Here is a 14,183-nt window from a genome sequence, read left to right on the forward strand (position 1 = left end):
ACAGGTCTAGTTGGATAGAGCAGGAGATGCCTTCTGTCCTGCCGAAGTATGAAAAAAGTAATTGCTGACAAACCAGACAAATAAAGAGACCACACAACAGGGATGGATTGAACTAAGGACAACTTTTATTGAATAGTTACCTATTTATGCTGTTTCTTGAGGATAATCAAACTATTTGGGGACACAATCTGATACGGGAGTGGTTAAGGCAGTCTGTCATCCCTGACTTGAGCCCTCAACTTTGCAGCTAGATTTATAAGCGTGAGAACCATGTTTAAATATTTGAAAGGAGGTCATATTGTCTTCAGCTGCAATTGATTGAATTATAGGAAAAGAGATTCAGTTTTAACATTAGGAAGGACTTGTATAGTTAGAACTGTTCAACAGTTAAATATGCTGCCTGGGAGTCCAGTGGAGTCTCTCCTTCTTTGGAGATTTCTAAACATTGGCTGGATGACCATCTCTTGGGAGGAAAATCTGTATTTTCCTGCCTAGCAGAGAGGAGTTGGACTGGATGGCCCTTGTGGTCTCTTCCAATGTTAGGGTTCCGTGAACGTATGGTGTAGGGAATATGTGATAAGAATAATGCTTGTAAGAGCAATTAGTACCTTCTGTACTGATGTCCTTTCCTGTTCAGCACTCAGCAACTCATCATTCTTCTCTCAAATCAGTACAAAAACACAGGGAAAACAGCCACATTATTGTATTTGTGAAGTGATGTGAAATATCAAGAAACGTTCAGGTTTTTTTTAATTTAAAAATTGCTGGGGTTTCTAACACTTTTTAAGAAATGACATCTCCAATCCTGGATCAATATTGGAAGCAAGGACATAATTCTTGCCCATTTGCTGTTTGATTGCCATGGGAAAGCACCCCCCATTTACCCTTATGTATGCACCATTTAAAAATTAGGGTTACATGTAGGCACTCAGTGTTTGAAGACCATCTCAAGAAGGTAAACAAGATTTGCACCTAAAAAAAACTCACAAGGAACATTGTTTATAAGACGTCACACGAATAGTTCAACCTCTCTGATCATATACTACATGCCTCCAATGTTATTTCACTTTCAATAATTTCCATTCCAGCCATATGAGAATTTACTGATAATCCTCTGTTTTTATCTACATTTTCTTAAATATCTAGAAATCATGGGACAGACAGTATAATCCTATATGTATCTACTTAGCAGCCAGTCCCATTGAGATGAAAGGGATTGAGAGTCCAGGTAAATATGTAGGGGATTGTGTAGATACCCAAAATGATCCCATTTGTTGCAGTAGCATCACAGTATTAACAATACTTTAAGTGTGAAAATGTGTCTGTTTGACATTTACTTAAAGCTTGCCATTTCCATCTTGTCTTTCATCATTATCTCTAAGTTAGGATCTCAGGATCTGAACAGCATAAGAGAAACAAAGACGAACTACCAAGGACAACTTAAGAAATGCCTATTCCATTCAGTCTGCCCAATGGGAAATGTTTCCTGAGATGTACGTTTGCCCTTGTAGAAATCCAGCAATTGTTTCTACTTCCTCAAAATTGTCCAATTTTAGTACTTGCTCACATTTTATGATTGGTAAGACAAGGGTATCCTCTTTTGACTTGCCTTGCGTTTTATGTCTCTTTCCCTGGGGCTAATGTTAATGTGGTCTTGGAAAGTTAACAAAGGTAACAAAACTGGCATCTTTCTCATTCAAATAATAATAATCTCATGAGGCAGCTAAGGACAAATTGAAGAGTCATACTTGCATTCAGATAAAATATTTTCAAAGAAGGGGAAGGAGAAGTCAATGATCCCACCCTTCTTTTTTTAAAATGCATTGTTTGTTTTTTCCATTCTCTTTACTGAAATGATGGAGAACTTGTGGGCCTTACGATGTAGTTGGACTCCAACTCCCATAAGCCCAGCTTGACAGTTGTTAAAAAGTAATTATTCTTAATTGCTTAACTATGGTTTTAAATTCATTATTCCAAATGCCAGCAGCAATCCTGTTTGGGATTACTTTTAGTTTTTGGCACTGACTTTATAAATTGATCTGTTACTAATGCATTAATAACTATCACCAAAGCAATCATTTTTTTCTCTTAGTGTTCCAGTATGAAAAGGTTAATTTAATGGTTTCATGTAGATATGTTAGCTGACCCATTGGGCTCAGCATGAGCTCTGGCTAGAGTTGGAGTCGTAACATTTTGTGGTTGAGAACGCAACATCTCGTCTATCCCAGAGTTTATTTCACCTCTTTCCCAACTTGACCACTATCTTGTTAGTAATTATATTACCTCTCTTGTGGTCAGGCCCACCACTTTATAAATACACATGTAGTAGGAAGTCTAGACCGCTTTCAGGAAAGCAGATATAAAACTCTGATCTAGATTAATTGAATTCTGATGGCCAAACCCCAGCATGTAAGAACAAAGGAAGCTATGTTATATCAAGTCTATCTTAAAGTACACCCATTTATTCCAGTATTGTTTACTCTGACTGGTAGGAGCTGTTTGGTGCCTCCAGTAAAGGCACCAAGGAGAAATGGGTAATAATAAAAACAGCAACTACTACTACAGGGGCTTCATCTTTCTTCCTCTTTCAATATCATATTTAGAAAGGCAAGTGGTGCTTCCATGTCACTGGGTCTGTGAATTTTCTGTGGGCTTTAGGGCAGAATTTGAAGGAGCTATCTAAAACTAGCTACTAGCTATCTGAACAAATTTGGTGGTGGGGTGGGGTCCAACTCTTTGGATAACTCCTTTAAAATCTGCACTGAAACCTCCAATGAATATGGAAGCCCATAGTAATGTGTCTACCTATTTTCTTTACCATCTAGCTTCATGTAGAGTTCTGGGGAACTCAAAAACATGCACAGTGTTTTGTGGAATTTTAGTTAGCCCAATAAATATTTACATTTCTCTGCTACAACTTTTGTATGGGATTTGGCTCCTTGTTGAACAGGAACGACTTAAGACCGTTTGCTGCCTCAGGCAAAGCAGCAAAAGATACAATCCACAACTCACCCAACTCAAGGTGCATAATGCACAAAGTCAGACAAGTTTGGCCCGTAAGGTAGAAAACCCCACAAGTATCTCTCACCACCCTTGCCAGTTAAAAAACCAAAAACACAGCAATAACAAAATATGTCATAAATATCCTTTCCTATCCTTTTGTGACATCCAAGATCTGTTGTCTACAATCTTTACCACATGGTGCCTAATGGTAATGTCATATCTACTGCTGAGTATGATATGACTTCTGGAGCTGTAAGTATGCTCATATCCTTTTGGACCTAAACCTCAACGTTTGTCTTGAAAAACACAAAAATGGGCTGTGTTATGCTGAAACACATTCTTACTCAATGGTGTACAAATAAGCACAGTGCTTCACATAGTCTTGGCTCCCTCAGAGCCATGCCTTAATAGGTTTGTTTTAGAAACTAGATGCGGATCGGTCCTCCAATAGGAGCCATCCCCTTTTTTGTTTTGCATTACTGCCCACACCAATGATTCTGTGGTTCACGTCAATGGGAAGAGACATGCTCTCTGCATTCATTTTCAGTTCATAGTTCTTTCATGGTGCTGAAAACCGTTAAGCACTCCTTACCTGGCACTGAATAGGGCCAAGATTGGCACTGAAGAGTTTAGCAACTATAAAACTGGAGTGTGAATGAGATTTTGTTTTTCTTTGAGACCAAATGGGGTCAAGCTGCATTTTCAGCTTGGGTAGTCACTGGCTGCATCTTTATTTAAAAGATTCCTATTACACAGGCCCTTTGAGCAGTGTCAGATTAATGTGTAGACAGAGGCTAGAGGTGGCATGTGAGGCTGTGCTCCCATAATACATTCATATTAACCTTGTCTCCCCCCAACCTTTTCTTGAGGGTTTAACAGTTACTCTACTGTGTGTTGACACTGGCCAGGCTACAGAAAGGCTGTCACTGTATTTGGATCAGCAAGCAGCCCAGATTTCAATGTATGTCTTAGCACAAGACTGCTATGCAAACTCCAACCCATTTTCTACCCTCAAATCATTTGCACTAGACTTCTCGCTGTTTCAGCAGTTGGGAGTATCAGCTGATTGATTTTTTTATTGTGGGCTGTTTGTGTATATGTTTGTTTTGTTGTCCAAAAGTAAGTTTTCAAAGCTTTGGGACAACCACAGCTAAAAGACAGTTGGGGAAAATGTGGCTGTGTTATTCTTTGTTCCAGAAACACCATCAAGGCCAGGCTTTCGGTAAGATGTTCAAATCTCCAATTAACAGAGCTGGGGTGGGTCTGGGTATCTACCATTTGAGGTATAGGAGTACATTTCTATTAAAAGCCTGTGGGAGCATTAGGTATTCAGTCAATATTGGGTCAAGTGTGCCCTCAAGACTATTTTTGTGATCACAGCCCTTCCAAAATTCCAGTACCTTGCTTGATTTGGAAGCCTCCAGGAGAGATAATTCACCTTCTAAACAGGTTGAACCCTATCTTCCTGCACAGCATTTTAACATTAAAAAAAACTTCCAGGCACTTCTGGTTTTGCTCTGGTGTTTTTTTCTCCCCTTTTTGGCAGTCCACTCAGAAAAAGAGAATGCAGTTAACCCTTGCTAAATTACAGTGATAATATAATGTAGTTGTGTGTGTGCCTTCCAATCACCTGTTGATTTATGACAACCCCAGAAAATTCATACAGTTTTTTTAGACAAGCAATACTTAAAAGTGGCTTCCCATTGTCTTCTTTCTTACTGTACCAGGTACTAACCAGAATGACTCCTGTCTAGCTTCAGAAATCAGATGGGATCTGCCATCTTTCACACTCAGATGGGATCTGGCACCTTTGTGAATGGGGGAAAACATTCATTAAAAAGTAATTCATTATTTTAAACTAGTTCTATTGTAGCCCCTGTTCAACAAATCATCAAGAACAAGTAAAGCCTCAAAATATTTTATTTCCCATGCAGAGCCAGATGTTCATGTAATGTAACAAGGCTGTTCAGAAAATCAAGGTTATAATTATTTCTCCTTAACTCTTCATAGTAAAACACTCTTAAAATTGTCCTTGTAATTTTGCTTTCTTAGTAAAAATGGGCCATGGACCTTTAGCTTTAATTTTGGAGGATACTTGCTTGCCAGAACTTGGAACTCTGCTTTTCAAACACAGAGAAAATTTCTAATTTTTATTTCAAGACATTGCCAAACAAAGTACATAAATGGAATTAATCAAAGCCTAAGTTTTCCATAAACTGATAAGAATAGTACAGATGCACTGATAGTCCATGCAGTTATTATTCCAGTGCTCACTTGGTCTGCACATGTTGTCTAGAAACCATCTTTTTTTTTCAATTAGTATCAATTACAAAGGAGCGAGTTACAAGAAACCTAACAAAAGGGCTGTGTCAGACCAGTCACATGAGTCATTGCCGTTGAATCACTCCAGGGACTTCATCACACTGACCAAATTAAGCATCCTAGGACACTTCCAGCCTGCTTCAGGGATGGAGCCCCATGCCTGTCATCACATGACATTATGTGACTTTCGGCAGAGGCCCTGCCCCCAACCAGAATGGAAGTGTCCTTGCTTGCTTCCCTCCAAACATGGGAGCATTGCTGTGTTGTGCTGGCTCTAATGAAGCCGACATACTTCTGCCCGACTCATAACTGCTGTTTCACCACACTTGCTGGCGAAATGGCATGGGGGAAGGCTCCCCCGTGTGATAAGATCATAGAACTATTAGACTGCAATTCTGTACACATTTACCTTATGAGTAGGCCCTATTTAACACGGTGCAAGCTACTTCTGAGTAAATATAGATAAGATTGTATTGTTAGACCACTTGAGTCCCTCCAGATCTTTGAGGGCCACCATTCATAATTCTTTCCCATTACCATGCAATGATGGTAGGTTTAGTCCAAATACATTTAGAGGACTGGAATAGTTCACCTCTGTGTTAGAAACCTAAATTTAGTAGTTAATTCCAACTAATCTCCAGCCATTAAGTTAATGGGAATGTAGTAAGTCAAGGTGTATACACATTCTATCTATCTATCAATCCAGTGGTAGACTAACAATTGCATACAATTGCATACAAGCAGTGTGGTGTCGATGCAATCAAAAACTTATTCCACATTTCTGCTGTCTTTTTAATTCTATAGGATGAAGAGTTATGAAAGCAAAAATGTGTATGTTCACATATCTCAGTCAAAATCTCTATTTTGCCTTGAATTTCCCATATATAAATAATATAAAATTTTATTTATATACCGCCCTATCTCCTCAGGGGACTCGGGGGGGAGGGGGGTCCAACATGATAAATACAATACAATACACATAATAAAAACAGAACCATACAACAATTTAAAAATAATACAAGTAATAAACATAAATACAAAACATACGATCCAACAATGAAAAATAAAACTAGTAACAATACTCCATTTACAGACCAGTTATGATGACCCAGATTTCAGCGTTGGAATGGCCAGCTATAAGGCAACAGGAGGGCTTGGGGCCAGGAAGCGGATAAAGTGCTGAGCTGGTCAAAAGGGAGGGCCAAGGACTAATCCTGCTCAAAGTTCTGCAGGAACTACCAGGTTTTCAATTCCTTGTGGAAGGAAAACAGTGAAGAGCTTGTCTGAACTCTCTGGGAAGGGAGTTCCAGAGCCAGGGAGCCACCACCAAGAAGGCCCTCTCCCTCATCCCCACCAACCATGCTTGTGACAGTGGCGGGACTGAGAGGAGAGCCTCCCTGGCAGGAGGAGGCCCGCACTGGTTCGTAGAGGGAGATGCGATCACGGAGATAGGCAGGGCCCAAGCAGTGTAGGGCTTTAAAGGTCATCACCTGCACCTTGAACTGGGACCGACAGCTTATTGCTAGCCAGTGGAGCTGCTTTAGCAGAGGTGTTGTATGCTCCCTATAATTAGCCCTGGTTAGGAGCCTACATCAGGGATGGAGAAACTCATGCCCTTTAGACATTATAGAACTTCCACGCCATCAGTCTTCGTCAGCATGGCCAGTCAGTGGTCAGGCATAATGACAGCTGGAGTTCTGCAACACATGGAGAACCACAGATTCCTTACCCCATCCTAAATCACTGATTCAGTGTCCTATTCTCAAACACCAGTTTTAAAGTAATTGTAGGTTTACAGATAGATGTTTCCATCATCCATTTTGTGCAGTGGAAAAGTCTAAGCCATTTTTTTTCACTTGCTTGACAACTCTCAAATCTTCTCATGATTAACTTTGGGGATCAGTAATGCATATTAACACCTCTCATTTTCATAAATCACAGTAGGTGTTCAGTATCTTCAGAGACCACTTTATGAAAGATGAAGCACATGAATAAAAACAGGGCACAAATGATGACAAGTGCGGGCAGATTTAGTCTCCCTCCTCTGAACCGCAGCAACAGATCCCTTCCAGACAGTCCTTGCTACAAACAGAGTTCACATTTGTTCTATACTTGCTTTTCTACCCTTAGGTAAATATTTTCAAGCACTATGCTGTGTGCGCGTTTGCTTGTGTATGCGTGCATGCACCTTTTAGGGAAAGGTGCTTCTGCTGCTATTCCTGGCAGTGGACTGGAAATGATGCCGGTGTGGGTTCCGCCAAGCTCTGTCGACTCTGATTTGCGTTGAGAGCCTAACATTCCTTGGTGCTTCCTATAATCTCCCCCAGTTCAAAGAGCCCTTGGTTGCTTGTCTTTGTCAAAAACCCTGCTGGAGATCTTTTATGTCAAAGATGTAGGATTTCTCCAAATGACTTTGATTATTTATTCATTCCACTTCTCTGGTGTACTCTAGCACTGCGATCATGAAGACCCCCTTGTCTGGCTCTGCACTTGCTCTGAAATACATGGAGTTTTTCTGCCTTTGAAACTCTGTGCGTGTTTTTTTTAATAAAATGAAGGAGTTTTTAAAGTTCTTTTTTTCTTTTCCCTTCCACAGTTCCTCAGCATGTTTTTCCAGCCTTCCATTCTCCATTGCCAATTGATATGCGTCACCAGGAAGGACGATACCATTATGAACCTCACTCCATTCATGCTATTCATGGGTAAGTTTTGCAACTTTGCTCTGATGGTGTAGCCTCTTTCTTTCTGTGTTTCATGTTCATGACAGATAAAAAAAAAGTAATCTGCTGCAAACTATTTAGCAAAGCAAGGCCTCATTCTCTGCAAGGGTAACCAAATTATTCTAGTTCTAGCATCACTGGAATCCATCATTTTTTTCTCTATGCAAGTTTTCTTGCATGTGTGACCATGATGTGGACAGTGGCCACTATTAAACTAGATAAATTATAGTATGATTGGTGTGTGTGTGTGTGTGTGTGTGTGTAATCCAGTGGTTCTCAACCTGTGGGTCCCCAGATGTTTTGGCCTTCAACTCCCAGAAATCTACACAGCTACTGGCTGGGATTTCTTGGAGTTGTAGCCAAAACATCTGGGAACTCACAGGTTGAGAACCACTGCAGTCATCATTTAGTTGAGTAAAAAACTCCATAACTAATTGTTACTCTTGTCTATGCTCCTTGAATCACACTAGATGAATAGAGAAATTGACTTCTGGGCACCTAATTCAACATTTTAAGAATATAACTTTTCTTCTTACAATGTGTGTTTGTAGTTCTTGGAACTGCAAGATTGAAATTTGTGGGCAGTGGGCTGGGGCATAAAAGATAGAATTTACATTGAAGAGAAATATCAAGGTTTGATGTTCTATATGTCTGTTTGCTCCTTCTACAGAATAACAAGCAAAATAAATTACACAGCTATATGCAAACAGAGTTTAGTGTTATTGTGGATAGAATGTTGGAGCTAGGCTAGGAAAACAGAATGATATTTAGTCCCCAAAAAGTTGTATCAGCAGTCATTTATAACATGGAAGACCAGTTCTGGTTGAAGATAAATCAGCTGTTCGGTGCACCATTGTGGCTGAAATTGCTGTTGTTGGTGGCAGTGTTTTTGTTGTTATTGCAGAGCTCAAGACAATCTACATCAAGAAAAACTAAACTATGCAACTTTACATTGTTCTTATGTGTGCAATTTACTCTACTTTTATACAATACATTACGAAGGTGTACTGTGCTTGCTGTTTGACATATTGCAATGTTTACTCTGAATTTCCAAGACACATGGAGATGTAAGAGGTTATTTTCTAGGGCACTGAATCTCACCCTCGGCCACTGGAATCTGTATTACAATTTTATACATGTCTGTATAGATGTAACCCCCATGAATTCAGTGGGTTTTATTCCTTTAAAAGAGTACATAAAGTTGCATCTTAGTCAGCTAATCTTCTGGCTTCAGAGAGTTTGACCAATGCTGTGTCTCATATTTGTTTTTAATTTTGTTTTGCGCTATCTTGAATTAGGAAAGAAAAATTATATGTAAGGAAATTGATAAAATAATTTGTCTATGTTCTGCCTTATTAATCACACCACTTCAGAACTGTGGTGGACATAATGAGTATGTTTGTTTCTTCTGCTAGCTTCATTCTCAAAGAAAGTAATGAATAATTCTAGTAATTTTCTTCCCATCAAGAAAGTCTTCAAAGCAACAGTTTGTAAAAAGTATTCACAGGTTGTGAAAAATTAGCATGTGTTTTTTTCCACAGGAGATATTTTTTTCTGTATGCACAAAAAACCCCACATGCATATTTTAGGTTCTGAATTCCAAAGGTTTAGATCAGTCTAAAATATTTTTCACCAAATTGCAGACTTTGATCGTGTTTTTAAGCGTTAATAATAATAACAACAACAATAATGATTAGTCCTTAACCATTTGTGTTTCAAAAAATGTCCAATATTATTTCCTTCCCAAACCTGAACCATCTTTCATTCCTATTGCAGGCCCTCCTTAGTATGTCATAAACACATGGGCTCATTTTGGAGGAAAGGTTTTTTTGAGCCACTAGTGATAGAAAGAGACTGGTGTTCTGTCAGGGAAGAAGATTAAAAACCTTGAAGAAAAAAAGTCTCCAGAGAGGTACCAGGGCTGCTGTGACTGTTTCCAATTCAATATGTTGCCTATCCTAAGGAAATGAAGAGTTGTGCAGCTGAGGCATGTCCTCCCCCTTCCTCCTCTCCTGGAATGCTCTGTTTCCGGATATCCCCCTTTTTGAGAAGGAGAGGAGGAACTGCTGTGAGGGATGAAGGCAAGACTGAAGGTCTGACAGCTGGGCAATTTCATGCAATGGGGAGTTGTGGAGGTCTTTGAAAAGGGCATTAACTGGCTTCATTGTTGCCAAAAAAATACCAGGCACTGTGCCGGGGACAAAATGTGCTTCATTGGCTGTCCCACATAGCTCTTTCTCAAATTTATCATTGCATGGCTAGCATGTTGATTACTGCAACAAAATACCCAAATAATACTGTGCAAGGCAATGGGGAATTTGCAATAATAATAAAAACTTGACCATAGTTATAAAACCTTTGTATAGATTTTATATATATTACTACTTTTTTTACTATCTCTCTGTCTAATTTAACAAAGTGACATACTGCCATAACATAAGCATATTTTTTTTAAAAAAAACTTAATAAAACTAAAATAGTATCCTGGAGATGACAATACTTTGGCTTCTGTTTTGGGAGGAAAATGGGATATAAATCATATAAGTAAGAAAGTAAAGATTGCCTGAATGAACACATTTTAATACAATCTTTTAACTGATTCTTTCCAGAAAATGTAGAGACCCAGAGGTCTATGTTGTAAATATGGTTGTCATATTAGGATTACTCCAGGCCCTGACATTTCAGGAATGTGACCTCAGACCTTGGGGGGGGGGGCTTGTAAAGTGCTAGGGGACAGACCATGGTGATGTCATTAAGTGTGATTAATCATCATTCACAGTGCATAGAGTATACCATTCAAATAAAAACACAAAGTCTAACAAATTGGGAAAATATATATGCATGCATAGTCTAAAAGTGCCAAGTGCCTTCTGATCTTGGAATCTAAGCAGCATATTTGGATGGGAGATTTCCAATGAATAAGAGGTGATTTCAGCTATATTTCAGAGGAAAGAACTGGCTAAACCACCTCTGAGTAGTCCTTGCCTAAGAAAACTCTTGAGAAATGTATGCCATCTCCGTAAGTCGGCCTTACTTGAATGCATGTACATACATACATACAATTTCCAAGGCAGCACATTCACCCCGAGATTCCCTCTTTTCACCCCTGAAGTGAGGCATTCAGGTCTAAGGACCCTAATGCGAGAATAGCTCATACATCCATGTTAGCTGGAATTCAACTAGTGCTACATAGTCTTCCAACTATGTTTTGGATTCACAGCTTTGGGGAAAGAGAAGCTTTTGTTTTATGCCCTCTGAAGCTACGTTTTGTGCAATACAATTCTATCCACATGCAACCAAGCACAAGACGAAGTGTATAATAACAGGAAGCAATGGCAGCAGAGAAGGATAATGTTTCTGTTGTCATTTCAGCTTCAAGAAACCACCCTGCACTAGTTTTTTTCCTGAATGACAATGACAAGACTGGTTGAAATCTCAGTGAAAGGAGGTGGCTTGGTGCCCTTGGAATTCTGCTGTGACAAATCTGCAAGCAGGGATGTAATTCTTCCCTTGTTTCATTCCAAGAATGACATTTTTCAAAAAGCTATCTTCCCATGGGATGAAATTACAAGAGTTTGGGCATTTTTCAGTGAGTGGGGGGCACCTTGAGATATAGTTTACCAAAAAATCACTTGCATGCAAAAGCGATAAAATATATTTCAAACAAAACAATTTTCTGTGTAAATGCCTTTCTACACAAAGTTGTGTGCATGTTTTTGTGAGTTGTATTCAGAATAAAATAATTGCTGAAGAGACATGAAATAACACTTGTTATCAATAGCTAAATTGACAACTAGGCTGAGTTATTGCTTTGGTTGAAAGATCTACTTAGATTAACCAGATTGCCCAACTCCCCAGAGGTGGTTTGTACTCTTTCTTAGTAACCAGCTTAGTTTAAGGGAAAAGGCTTCTATCATGGGGCAAGATGTGCTTAACAGAATTCCACTCCTGGACTGAAACACACATAGGTTTATTTAACCAGGTTTATTATTTAACAGCTATAATGTGACAGCCAAGGCGTTTTGAAAAGCAAAATGTTGTTTCTAACTTAATACTTCCCTATGTGACATAAAAATTGAGTTTACTTTTGCTACTGGATGGCCCCTAGCAAGAAGCAAAGCACTTCCTGAATTAAAACTCAGAGACTTTCACTGTCTCTTGGCAGATGATGCAGCATGGAAGGCAAAGAGTGTGGCTTTTGCTTATTCCAGACTGAAAACAACTTAAGAACAGGCTTCTCAGTGTACTTACAGGAAATGCTGGCCAGAAAGTAGCCAAGAGCACATCATAGATAGAGAAATCTAAGGAGACAAGTCAGGAGAATTGTGTTTCCCACCCCAACTGAAGAGGCTTGCAGATGGGCAAAGTGTGAGATTTCAATTATTGTTGGGTTCCAGCTCCCTTCAACCCAAGTCACTATAGGTGAAGAAGGCCTTGGCACTGCAGTCCAACAAAGGAGATTGTCCTTTGTCCACCTGTGGACTTCATTAAAGCCAAACCTGAGACATTGTTGAGCCAATGTCTTCTCCCCAACACAGGATGCTAGGCAAGGCATACTCAAGGTGGATCACACTTTAGGCAAGCCAAGTTTAGTTTGGCAGTTGAGGCAGAAAATCCCTCAAGTGCCTCTCCTTGGCAGGAAAAAATACAATAATACTAAATCAAATAACAAACCGTTTGCTGCCCTTTCATAGCACTCAGACTTTAGATGCCTGAGGTGACCACCTCAGTCTCCTTCATACAGAGGTGAATGTTAGAGTTGTGTTTCAGAACTGAGAAGGCTACTTCAGAAACTGTGGACACAGAATAGTTGCTAGACCCATGGGCATGCTTGTTGATCTTGTGAAAACAAGGATAGAATAAACTTTGTTTTTGCTTACCATTCCCTTGAAGTCCATACAACACAGCCAGTGACAAGAGATTGTGGCATTTATGGCTCCATACATCTAGAGAACCAAAGATTTATCCATATGGTAAAGTGTTCAGGAACAAAAGGAAAAAGAGAGCGAGAGCGAGAGAGAGCTTTTAATTTCATAGTAGACAGTAGTCTGACTTTTAGAATAACTGTTGGCCTTGGTATCTGCTGGGGTTTGATTCCAAGACTCCTTGTGAATACCAAAATCTGTTGATGCATATATACAATGGAGTAAAAAAAATAGTGTTCCTTATATGAAGTGGTAAACTCAAGTTTTGTTTTATGGATTTAGATTTTTTTCAAGCCATAGATCAGTGGTTAATAATAATAATAATAATATAATAATAATAATAATAATAATAATAATAATAATAATAATAATAATAATAACAACAACTTTATTCTTATATCCCTTCCCATATTCCCAAAGGGACTCGGGGCAGCTCACATGGGGACTAAGCCCAGCAATACACAATAAAATACAGTCACATAAATACATTTAAAACATATAAAAATAAAATCATAAAACATATAATACATTAAAAAATACTCAAACAATAGCTACTGGTTCTCAACCTGTGGGTCCCCAGGTGTTTTGGCCTTCAGCTTTCAGAAATCCTAACAACTAGTAAACTGGCTGGGATTACTGGGATTGGAGGCCAAAATACCTGGGGACCCACAGGTTGAGAACTACTGCCATAGATGGTCAACTCTGGATGCAGAATTCATAGATACAGGGGGTCAGCTGTATACATTGGATGCTGCAAATTTTCTCTCAAAATCTAGAAACTTTTGGTCATGATTCAGTCTTGTGAAAATGTCAGCTTGTGAGAGATCTCTGGATAGATTCACAAAGAGAATCTGCCTGTGCTCTGCATCATCTTAACAGCACTTTGGAATGGATACATTTGGAATAAACAAGAAATGGACTTGTACTTTGCGAAGCTGTGGACCAGAAGGATTTCTGTGTAATTTTTCAATATATGTCCTGTAATCATTCTAGTATGATCATAATAATAACATTTCAAAATAAATTCACTTCCAAAAATTGTAACATATTTTCCCCGAGGAAAAGAAAGAATGAGTGGTGTGTGTGTGTGTGTGTGTGTATATATATATATATATATTGAGAGAAATTGAGTCACCAAGCTTGGGTTTTATGATTAATATGATCATTGCCTGACATAGGGTCCCCCAATTCATCATGACCATATTCTAGCTGT

General features: G+C 39.0%; 1 protein-coding gene across 2 annotated transcripts in view; it reads left to right on the plus strand.

Moving 5' to 3' along the window:
- gli2 (GLI family zinc finger 2) overlaps positions 1-14,183 on the plus strand; it is a 279,884-nt gene that overhangs the window by 167,881 nt on the left and 97,820 nt on the right. For both annotated transcript variants that reach the window (XM_003214899.4, XM_062967372.1), the window contains one exon: positions 7,922-8,027. In XM_003214899.4, coding sequence (XP_003214947.2) covers positions 7,922-8,027 — 106 coding nt within the window. The remainder of the gene's footprint in view (positions 1-7,921; positions 8,028-14,183) is intronic.

This window comes from Anolis carolinensis, chromosome 1, assembly GCF_035594765.1.
Source record: "Anolis carolinensis isolate JA03-04 chromosome 1, rAnoCar3.1.pri, whole genome shotgun sequence".
Taxonomy (NCBI): Eukaryota; Metazoa; Chordata; class Lepidosauria; order Squamata; family Dactyloidae; genus Anolis; species Anolis carolinensis.